The sequence below is a fragment of the Coturnix japonica genome, chromosome 18 (genome assembly GCF_054131305.1).
Source record: "Coturnix japonica strain WE chromosome 18, WE-NBRP24, whole genome shotgun sequence".
Lineage (NCBI taxonomy): Eukaryota > Metazoa > Chordata > Aves > Galliformes > Phasianidae > Coturnix > Coturnix japonica.
In genome coordinates, this window is record NC_140680.1 from 14277542 (window position 1) to 14289319 (window position 11778).

Genomic DNA, 11778 nt, shown 5'->3' on the forward strand with positions numbered 1-11778 from the left:
AGTAGCCCATGCCTGGAGGACCAGCTCTCTTGTGATGTAGTCCGGCCCATCTTCCATCCCTCTCCAGTTTTCAGCAAGCTCTCTTTCACCAAGTCCATCATGACTGTGGGTGGTAATGTTCCCTTCTCAGTGGAGAGAAGCTGCTTTAGCTAGGGTATGTCTGCCTAACTCATCTGAACCAGAGAAGCCAGGGGGTGTCTCTGCTCCTCCAGCATATAGTCCAAAGAGCAGGAACCTGGGTTTGGAGGAGCAGAGAGACTTCCTGTACATGTCCACTGGTAGCTCTGTACCAGCTCATCTCTGGTTTTGAGCTGCTTGTGTTCTCACTGGGAGACCTCATCTCCCAAGCCACGTCTCTCAAACTGACATTTCCCTGCAGACAAATCATTAACAGTAACTTGGAGGTGTATGAGACATGGGCATAAATACTTGCCTGTGGTGGTCAGGAAAGGGTTGGTTCTGCAAAAAAAATGTGAAAGTTAAGCAGTACTGTCAGAAGCAGATGTGTATAATTAGATATTCTTCATTCTTTTTAGCTCCCAGAGGAAGAAGAGGTTGGAAGAAATTTTATGCTGTGCTTAAAGGGACCATCCTTTATTTACAAAAGGTAACTGTGGTGGACTGTCCCATTTGCTGTTTCATGCTGTCTCCAAAGCAGTCATGCTGTTCTAAGTAGGAAGCCCATACATGCAAGTAGAGGTGAATCTGTGTCGTAATGCATGCATGGACGTAAACAGAACTCCAGAGATCGGTGTGTAGAACTGGAGAATGCCATCATCTTTGGTGGTGGTGTTCACACTAACGATAGCATTCATAACCTTGAAAGTGAGTCATGTGGGAAGAAATATGAAAGAGGAAACACAGAGGCAAGACTTCTGCAGGTGTGTAAGCAAGAAATGTAAGTAGAGCATCATAGAATCATAGAATCACATAGAGGATGCTGAGGAGTAGGACTGAACATATATGGAATGGATGCAATAGGATGGAATTTAGGAAACTGAAGAGGCCAGAGCAGTCTTGTCCTGCTTATTGTTCTGTTTGTTGGAATAGATCTGAGCATAATTGTCTCCTGTGAGTCTTGCTTAAAGTTTTTTGTCTCCTGTGGACCTTACCAACATGAGTCCTTCCATTGGCTGCCAAGTGACACTTTCCACACTCTGTTCCATGGAGTTTTCTCCAGCTCCCCAGTTCCACTGCCACCTTGAGTATAAAGACCAGGTCCCCATGGGAAGCAGAGTCGCCATGGAAGACCCTCCCTGCATGCTATGGCATTCACCTCTCTGTCTTTGAAGGATGCTAGGAGGATTTCCATGGGTAGACTTTTCTGTGGTAATATCTAAGGAGCGTGGATAAGGCCTCACATGAATGTTAGTGAGAGCCAGCCAGGGATGCCAAACGTCTGTTCATCACAAAGCTGCATAACCCACTGAACTAGGTCTGAACTACTTCAATTGCAAGTGCTGTGAAGTAACCCATTGAACTCACCTTGCTGAAACAGCACTCCCTGTGGGTAGATGTTCCTATGTATTATCTCCAAAGCAATAAGAATAAACAAACATTGGATTATATAAGAGGCAGAAAGATCCTCGGGGCAGCGCAGAATTATGACTCAGAGCTCTTAGCACACCCCAATGTTTCTCATGTTGTGTCAGATCCTATGGCATATGTCACAGAGCCAATGGAAATCTGGCAGCAGCTAATTGTAATTTGCTGTGTGGTATTTTAACAGCCCTGCCACTCTCCTGCAGCTGAGGGAAGCTGCAGTGCACACATTTTTCTCCACCACTCAAAGCTTGGCCAACTTCAAGTCAGTGGCGCCCTTCTTACAGCCCAGCATTACCCTCAGTGAAGAAACAAAACACCTGAGATCTGTCTACATTATAATGGTGCCTGAAATACAGCAGCCATGTGTGACATGTCAGCCATGCAGAAGGCACCAGAACTGCTGAGGGTGTCCCAAGGAAACAGCACAAGGAACAATAAAAAATTAATCTGAGGAAAATTTGGGGGCAAAGAATTTGAGCAGGGAGAGATGAAGCCCTTACACTGCAACTTCAGAGCATTTGCAGAATCACAACAGAGTGTTGGTAAACTTCAACACAACCTACTGGTTCCTAGTGCAGCTTCTTGCCTATGGGTAGTTTGCAGAGTTGCACAACACAGGAAGGAAACTGTGTGCTTGACTCCTAAGCTCTCTGTGGAAGATACTTGCAGATAAACAGAAGATAGAACCTGGCTTGGACACAAATCTCTCAGAAGAGATTTTCAAACATAAAGATAGAGGAGAACATACCTGCTTGAAGACATGCAGCACTTGGTTCAGGCTCTTCCAACATTTTGCTCATACTGAACTGAAGGTCTAGTCTTCAATAGGAAGCTCTCAGAAGGCAGTGCAGGTAAGTCTTGAGGAACAAGCTGGCTCGAAGGGAGGCACAGAGAGAGGAGAGTGGGAAGAAGGGATAGTGAAAGAGAGGACTTGAGGAGATAGATGTATAGAAGGAGGGAACAGAAAGATGCAGAGAGAGTGGGCGTAAGGTAGGCCAAGAAGTGGGTGGATGAGTAGAAGACAGTCTGTTAGAAGCAGTTCAGGCAGCAGCCATAAACTTGCTGATGTAAGGATGTGGCATGTCATTGACTCGCCAGTGTTAATTTCTGGATTAGCGTGTTCTAGCACAGCCTGCTGAAGCAATTGCCTGATTCCCTAAAGGGATGCAGCAGAGACCTGAGGAAGAAATGCAGGATTGTGAGTAGGGCGCACCTCTCATGCACTCTAATCCACATTGAGCACTGATTCACTTTATGGCCTTTGGCAACTTACTTCACCTCTGTGAAATGGGGATAATCGCCTTTAATCAGCACACGTAGAGGAGTGTTGAGAGGAATGTGGAGGATGCTTTTGTATGGAAGTACTGGAAAGGGTCTGGGTCTCAGCGCTTCCCACCTGTGGGGCAGTCCCCAGACTGCACCGGGCTGCAGATATGTTCCATGCAGACAAGCCTTGCTTGGAGAGCCATGTTTCTGGCCAGACTGAACAGTGCTTAGCTTTCCTCCTTGGACACAGAGCATGCTAGCTGAAAAAGATGAGAAAAACCACTTGCAAGCTGTAGAGTAAAATCCCTGTAGCTCCATGCCCATGTTCAATCACTGCTGTTCAGATGAGAGGGCAGCTGAATTGATGATAAGCTTTCAGCCATCCCGGTGTCCTACAAACATACATACAAGAGCCAGAAGCCCTTTCTTGAAGAAAACTAACGGCAAAGTTCTATGAGCCTCTATGAGTGCTACTGCTTGTGGGAAGGGGCAGCAGTGGAGAGACTGAACTAAGCCGTGGAGCACTGCTACGGCAGCAAGTACATCCAGGCAAGGGGATGGTTGTGCATGTTTAAGCAGAGCCTTTTATGCAGGAGGGACAGGTGAATGGGGGAGTCTGTCTACATCATCAGCATTGAAGTTGAAAGTGAATAAAATGATTTTTGAGGGGCTATGAAATCCCTCACACCCACACGTGGGCTCAGTTCCTGAAGAAGATGTCCCCAAAACATACCTGAAAGTGGGATGGCACTCAGCATCCCCCAGGCAGAGCAGATTGCACCTTGCCTGCTGCCCCATGACAAGTGCCTGCATGAAGACATGCATTAATGCATACTTGCAGGAAACGGCATAAATTCAACAGCACTGTGGTACCACATTGGTCTCTTTGCCTGAAAATATGTGGAAAGATAACACTGTGATTGGAAAACATGAGAGTAAGACTAGCGTATGAAAGCAGGGGGAAAACATTGCCTGCAGTTCCTCCAAACGTTGCAGGACAATGCTTGTGTTTTAGTATATATCAGTTTTCTTTGAAATTTAAGCCAGAATCCCTTCACTGGAAGCATTCATGTTACATTTAGCTCTTTGGACGTTCCTTCAGCAGCAGCTGCTTAAATACAACTCCATTTCCACCAAATCTCAGGAAGACACAAAGAAGACTCTGGAGGCTTCGAAGCAGACCTGGCCCACTTTGCTGGGGGCAGTGGGGTTATTCTGCCACCGAGGCAGCACAGTGGCGTAAGTGCTGGGCACTGTGAGGGCTCCTGCTGAGCGTGTAGTGTCACAAAACCTTGGAGCTGCTTGTGGAGGGTGCAGACACGGATCTCCCAGCCTCAGCAGCAGGGCATTGCACAGCAATGCAGCACAGGCATTGAAAAGAGTTTCCTGGCATGGCTGGCCTGTGCAGAAGTGAGCCTGCAGCACCATGCACTCCTGCACACCCCACCAACAACAGGGAGGCACAAGGCAGAGAACCTGCTTGATTCAACCTGATGCTGTTCGCCTGGGCCCAGGTGGTAGAAAAGGTCTGGCTTTTCATAACACACCCACTGATCCCCATGAGCCTGGTGTCAGTGGAGGCAGCAAATGGTTCAAGGTGAAGATCCACATTAGTCAGAGCAGCCTGTAGCAGCGGCAGTTTCTTGTTATATGCTGTTAAGTCCAGTTACTCACACCATGTTTTCAGAAAGCTCGACCTGAAATAAGAGATCGTGGCAGTCCCAGTCTGTTCTCAGGGTCAGGGAGCACAACATCTGCAGTTCTCACCAACCACAGCTGAGTGTCTGCGGGAGGTTGTTTTAATTACAGTCAGGTTTTCTCACATCCACCTGTTCATCCTTCCACCCACCCACCATCTTGCCTCGCTGATGGACCAGCTGTTGAGCCAGTGAGGTGCAGAGTGAGAGGGACGATGCTGCTCCAAGGAGCTGCAGCTCAGTCACTGGGAAAGCAAAGGGTGAACACAGGGTTCTTTCCTGAAAAATGCCATGCCCAGATTTTCAGCATCTTGTGCCTGGTGTTTTCTGTATGCTTATGAAATGTACACACATACAGTTACTTCTATACTCGTAGTTGTGTGAAAGTATCCTCCAAAGGGGAAAGTCCAGCAAGAATACAGGGAGCACTGTTACACTTTGTGAGTGTCTGTGCAACTAATTACATGAAAGGCTGTGCCAAAGGGTCACACACACTGAGAGAGGCCAAGTAAGGACCAAGCACGCTCAGTCTGCTGAGTGTCCATGAAGCTCTTGGGGGCTCGGAGCTGCAGCTCCGCACGTGCTGTGCATGGAAGGTGGAACTGCAGCAGCCAGCCTGGCCCTGTCTTGTGTCTTCCCCCAAAGCCTCAGGCATGTGCCGTGTTAGAGAGAACTATCAATAATTATGTTTAAAACTTTCATCTCCTTCTTCACATCTTCCCAGTGAACTTAATGATGGCAGAAGCTGCCAGATGTTAATTATTATCATTATCAGCTCCTAGCATTTGCTGTACAAAGCAGTGCTTTTCCTGGTCTTGGTACTCTGTGATTACAGCACAGAGAGAAAGGCAGGTTCATTAAAGTAGCCCGCAAATGTTAGCACAGTCATTATCCAATTAACGTTCCTTCTTCGCAGGATGAATATAAACCTGACAAAGACCTCTCTGAAGTAGATCTGAAAAATGCCATCCGTGTGCACCACGCCTTAGCCACAAAAGCCTCTGACTACAGCAAGAAGTCCAACGTGCTCAAGCTGAAGACAGCTGACTGGAGAGTCTTCCTCTTCCAGGCCCCGTAAGTCCAGCTCCAGCTGCAGCGGAGCCTCTCCTGTGCTGCCCTGTCAGCTCACCCATTAGGGGCAGGGCAGGATGGGAGGTGAGGGCTGAGGAGGGACATGGCTTCCTCTCCTGTTCCAAAATGTGCTTTAAATACCACCCGCAATTCACACGGCAGTGCTATCTGCCTCCTGTGGGCTGCCCTCACAGACCTGACCTTGCCAAACTGCAAGCAGCTGGGACTGCAGCTGCCAGCCAGCTCCAAACCACTGCTGGGCCTCCAGACACTGCCCTGCTGTCCCCAGCATGGGAGTGCCCTCACTGCAGCTCTGCCCTTACTGGTGTGTGCTGTCAGCCTGTAGGAAGGAGAAAATCCGTATGGCACAATGAACCGAGGAGCTGACAGTTCTCATCAGCCTTTGGCAGAGAAAGTGGCTAAAGCTCATTAATGAACTACTCAGCCAAGCCATTTCTTCTTTCTTTAACCTGTTGAAGAGGAAAGTTGCTCATTTATAAAGTGTCAGGTGTGGTTGAGCCATCTCCTGCTTTTTGCTCTTGTTGCAGCCTGCTGGCATCAGGGAGCTTGGCTTGAAGCTGGTGTGGGACATGAGCATCAGATATGGTTTGGCATCTGGATTTCTGCAGTGAAAGCCCACCTGAAGTCTGGTGGGAGCAGTGCTAAACTGTTCTGATGAGACATCCTGGGCTGGGTCCCATCAGCATCCAAGGGGTTCACCCTGTTCCAGGGGACTTCTGCTGTGTGGTTCCCACCCTCCAAAGAGTGGGATATCTTTGGTCTTTGTCATCAGCCCCTGTCCAGCTCCTCAGGGAGCTCCTGGAGCTGCATAGGAAGGCAGGACTCCCAGCCCTGCAGTCATGGGGGTGATGCAGAGCAGCCAGTTAACCACTGTTTTCCCCTTCACAAGGTGACAGCCCAGGAATGGCTGCAAAGCACAGGGTCTATGAGAACAGGTGGCTCCAGGGCTGTCCTGAGCCAGTCCTGATCAGGAACACTTAGAGACAGCCCTCTCTTCTCACCTCCTTTGTAACAGAAGTAAGGAAGAAATGCTCTCCTGGATCCTGCGAATCAACCTTGTTGCTGCCATTTTCTCCGCCCCAGCCTTCCCAGCTGCAATCTGCTCCATGAAGAAGTTCTGCCGCCCTCTCCTGCCTTCATCCATGACCAAGCTGTGTCAGGTAAAGTGTGAGAGGAGTCGCAGTGGAGTGCCTGGTGCTCAGGCATAAGCACACAGCTCAGGCTGAGCACATCTGCAGCCTCTCCAGGTCTGCCTGGAGCAAGTAGAGTGGCTGATTTGGACAGACCATGGTTAATTTTGGTGTCTGGATGACGCTTCCCTTGCAGTGAATATGAATGATCCCTATGTACACACACTCACCCATATGGTTGTTGGTCTTGTTCATTGCTCACTGTCCAGCACATCCCAGCAGCTTTCTCTCAAGCAGAGTTGATCAGCAGGTGTTGCTGAACCCAGCAGGCCTGGTCCTTTCATAACATGGCACCCGGAGCTGGCAGCCTCTTGTTTCTCAGGCTGGAAAACCACAGAGCCTGAGTTCTGCTCGGGGGGAAGGTTCACTGGATGTGAGGCACAGTGCAGCGGAGCACAGCTCTGTTAGCCAAGTGCAGTGGGCAGCTGCCATGTGAAGAGCAGCTCTTGTTTGGGTGCCTGGGGAGCACTGAACACTCCAAGCAGTGGGGACACGCTGCCCCTCAGCAAAGGAGAAGGGAGAGGCCATCCTGAAAGGATCTGAGCAGGGATGCAGCTCTGCCTTCTGAGCAGGTGTCAGAGCCCAGGCTGGGAAGGCGCCTTATCTCCAGAGAGCACAGATGCACAGGCTCTGGAGGCACAGCTAGTTCCAGCTGCATATTGAAGGATGCAGAGATTTCATGTTTGTGAAGCTCAGATGCTGGCACATGAATTTTGATCTTCCTCAAATACTTGTGCTTCAGCTGGTCGTTACCAGATGAATGTGCTGCATGCCCTGGGCTACATCCTTGCAGGGCGCACCTCCTTGCAGACACAGGTCCCACACCAACATGCAGGCTGTGCACTCCTACGTTTTAATACCTGACACGCTTCTCTCGGCAGGAGGAACAGCTGAGGTCTCATGAAAATAAAATGAAGCAGATTGCAGATGAATTAGCAGAGCATAAATCACATCCCGTAGAGAAGAGCCTCAAGTCAAAAGAGGCTGAAGAGTACAGGCTCAAAGAACATTACCTAATTTTTGAGGTAAAGGAACTTTCATCTTTTCTGTGATAAATGATATCTTGGCTGATTGAGGAGAACTGAGAACTCTGGAGTGGGTGCTGTGAGCTGGGGGGAGTGAGAGGAGAGGACTCAGGAGCTGGATGAGTGCTGTGTGACAGCGATAAGCCTCACTGTTTTCCTTTAAATCCAAACAAAGAGTGAACAGGCATTGCCCCCTCCTGCCATTTCTAACTTGAAATTTCCTCAGGTCGTAGATAAGGGACTGCTTCACTCCTCAGTGTTCCTCAGCCTTTTTCAGCAATGCTAATAAAAAAGCCATGGGAAATGAGCCTTGTTTTGCTGCAGCTGTTTCTGTAAATAAAGCCAACAGCAGCATTACAGGTGACTGCAGACTTTTTGAGGGTGCATAGAGCTCAGTCTAAACGCTCTGCAAAGGATTTAATGGGAGAAGTAGGATCTCTGGTCCCAGACAAAGGTGAGCACAAGATAGGAATCCTGACACAGTGGCACTGGGGAAGGGACTGCTGGAGGCTCCAGCCCTGCATTCAGCAGGAGTTCAGGCTATTCCCTGCATTAGCCTGGGCTGAAGGGCGTTTTCTGGCCATCTCTTGGAAATCTGTTGCCCATACCCTGGGGCTCCGCCACCCACTTGAAGAAAGATCATCTTGTCATCTCCAGCCTGAATCAGTGCCACAGTGTGTGGCCGCTGTGTTTGTGCCAGCCCTTCACATAGCTGCCTGCAGCCACCCAGTTTTGCAGACATCTTGTTTTCAGTGCCTGCAAAGGGGAAGCCTCCATCCGAGCTTTTCAGTCTGCAAGAAGCTGGCACTTCCAGAGCGTGATTCATCTCATCTGTTTCATGAGATGTGCTCTAGAAATGCTTGTTTCCCTGTGATGACACAAAAGTGAGTGTAGGCTTCCTTTGAGATATTAGAAGAAAGCAGTGGGGTGTTACATAAGTCTGTAAAAATTGGTCCCATCTAATGTTGGAATATCAGTGCCAGGCAGAGCAGGGATGCCTGCAACAACAGAGAGCAATGAGGGTATGACTTAGCAGTGAAGGCCAGTTTCTGGATGGAAACAACACGAGCAGAAGGATTTACACCAACCAAGGGAAGCGGTCTGTGCGCTCAGTGCAGACACACTCATGGGGCTCCCAGATGGGCAAGAAGGAGCGAAGGGACTCTGGCTGTCCTGAGGCAGGAAGGAGCAGATCTGATGTCTGCATCTGCCTCCAGTGCACACCTGAAACACTCAGAGCTGCACTCAAGACATGTCAGAGCAGCAGGAGAGGCTTGCACAACCGTCCCCTTTCTCCTCAGTGCCATGGTCAGCCTTCTCAGGCTTTGCTTGGAGCAGGCATTGTAGGCCAAGAATAGTGGGGTGCTGACAATATAGAATGTTTTCCTGCAGCAGCAGATGGCATTGCCACTGCTTTCCACGCATGGCCTGTCCCTGTTCACAGGCTTTCTGTCTGTTCCCTCTCCCCCTGCAGAAGAGCCGCTACGAGACATACATCAACCTGCTGTGTATGAAGATCAAAGTCGGGACAGATGACCTGGAGAGAATTGAAACCAGCTTCTTCAAGGTGGAAGCTGATGACATTGCTTTGCGGAAGACACATTCCAGCCCTTCTCTGAGCCAAGGGCATATGTCTGTTAGCTGTAAGGTGGGAAAGGACATCATAGAGCAGAACACTTAATGAGGAACGTGCACGCAGGGAGAATGAACCGGCGGTGCTTCGCGCTCCTGGACCAGATCAATGAGCACAATTTTACCTAGGAAATAATACGAACAAAACCATAGAAGTGTATGACACAGTGACTGCTCTAGTGAAAGAAGTCAAAGAAGCTTTAGTTGACACTCCTTGGCAACGCTCTGGCATTTCAGCATCACAGATACTCCATCTCTTCTTTGTCCCCAACAGCACCAGTAGCTTTTCTTTCCCTCCTCCTGCAGCCTGCACAATGAAGGGATATGCTCATTCTCCAGGGCCTGGTTGCTCCCTCCCACCAGCCCCCTCCTTCCTCCTCCTTCTCTCCCTGGAGTTCCCACTGATTCGGGTCCGCAGTTCCCAGCAGTGCAGGAAACTTGGCTGACACGTCGGGCTCCAGGATGGCACTGGCAGCGCTGTGGGAGCAGGGCTCAGAGCAGCAGCAGCACGTCGCGGCCACGAGAGAAGCTCCGTCCTCGGCAGGACACAGCACAGCAGGGCTGTTCCGTGCGCAGTTACCGACCAAGCCAGAGGCATCTCCAGCACAGCGCGTGGGGGAGGCACCTGCCCACGGCAGGAGAGACCTGAAGTGCCCTCTGTCACCTTATCCTTTTTATATATATATAAATATATATACATACAAATATATATATAAATAAATATATATATATATAAGGAGACTTTAACGTGGGTTTTTAACCTCAGTGTGCAAGAGAAGTTAAGCTGCCTGGAAAAGACACTGGGGACCATGGAGAGCCTGAACAGCCCACCTGGACATCTGCAAAAATGCAGTACTTACGTTTGCTTTTGGTTTCCTTTTTTCCCCTTTTTTTAACTCAGATGGAAATCCCATCTGGCAGTGCTCTCCTGTTCCTGCTCGTTCAGGCAGACTGACCAAGTGTCTGTTGACCATCCACAGCTTTGGGTTTGAGGCGATGGGAGCCGTGCTTCAGGTCCAGCTGAACCTTTTGTGTGCAGGAGCAGTTCTGACTGCCCATCGGTGTCGTACTTCCTCCATTCTGCGATTCACATGCGATGCTCTTTTCAGGGGGCTTGTTTCCATTCCTTTCTGCTGCCTGTGGTTCAATGATTTACTGTCATACTGGAAATGATTCTGCTGCATTTCAATGCCACGACTGCCCTCCCGCACCTTGTTTATTTATTTTGCTGTTTGGTTTGGTCCTTTATCTCAGATTGCTTTTCTTTCCCCTAGGTGTGTTCACGGTAACCACGCTCCAGTTTTGAAGGATCTGGTAGCTGCTAACTACAGTCGTTTATTGATAGTATTTTGCAGCACTATGTAAACAAAGAAAACAAGATTTATTTGGATCTTCAACAATTGAGAGCCTATGGACTGCTGTTTTCCATGATGGCTTGTACTACTAAAAACCTCCACCCAATTTTATCACCTCTTCTTTTATCTCTCCGTTTCTTTGTACAGTTTGGTAGTTTATTTGAAATGATGCACTAAGAATCATGTTAAAAAAAAAATAACAATAAAGCTGAATCTGTTGGTAAAGAGAATTGGTTTGAAATGCGGCTCCAGTGTGTGCTGGATTGGTCCCAGGCTTTGCAGTCCTAGATGGCCACGTGCACACAGGTCTCCATCAGCTCCTGCAGAGAGGAAGGCAAGCCCCTGTGGACTTTCCCCATATTTGGCTCATCCCAGGTCCGTCTGTCCCCCCACAGCCTGGAGATTTATGGGAGGAGAAAGATGCCAACATCTGCACCAGTGGTTGGAGGTGCTTTGGGTACTGTCTTCAGAGGAGCCCTTGCCAACATTGAGCTGTTTCTCCAACTCATTGTGCTCTTTGTTGTGTTAGGCATTGCTTCCACTGGAGATCTTCAAGACACTGCTGGTGCTGGAGATGCCTCTGACTCAGTGAGAGCCATGGGGAACATCAAGCTCAACTCCTGCTCTGCACAATCCTGCTCTGCACAGTCCCAGGTAATATCCTGTACCTCACCCTGTCCTTTCTGGCCATCTTCTCCAGAAGGCAGTGCCATCTCCGTTGTGCCTGAGGAAGCCACTAAGAGCTACTCAGTCCCCACGCTGAAGGTGCCACTTTGCCATCCTTGGGTAGAAGTAAGTTGCAGAGAAAAGCAGAGTCTGGCGAAGCCTCTTTTGGGCACCAGGAAAGGGCCTCAGAGCTATGAGGTCCTGACCCAGTGGACACCTTGCGGTGAAGAGCCCTTGGTCCAGGATGTACACCTGTGCTTGGTGACTGTCCTGATACACAAGAGTAGGTCCAGGTGCCTCAGTTGTGCTG

General features: G+C 49.2%; 1 protein-coding gene across 4 annotated transcripts in view; it reads left to right on the forward strand.

Annotated features, from left to right (window-relative positions):
• The window catches only part of PSD2 (pleckstrin and Sec7 domain containing 2), a 49759-nt gene extending 38727 nt beyond the window's left edge, over nt 1-11032 (forward strand). For 3 of the 4 annotated variants that reach the window (XM_085519366.1, XM_085519365.1, XM_085519367.1), the window contains 5 exons: nt 537-607; nt 5425-5582; nt 6616-6760; nt 7672-7815; nt 9290-11032. In XM_085519366.1, coding sequence (XP_085375492.1) covers nt 537-607; nt 5425-5582; nt 6616-6760; nt 7672-7815; nt 9290-9496 — 725 coding nt within the window. In that variant the 3' untranslated portion in view covers nt 9497-11032. The remainder of the gene's footprint in view (nt 1-536; nt 608-5424; nt 5583-6615; nt 6761-7671; nt 7816-9289) is intronic. The other variant, XM_085519368.1, reaches the window with a different exon arrangement.
• The last annotated feature ends 746 nt before the right edge of the window (nt 11033-11778 follow it).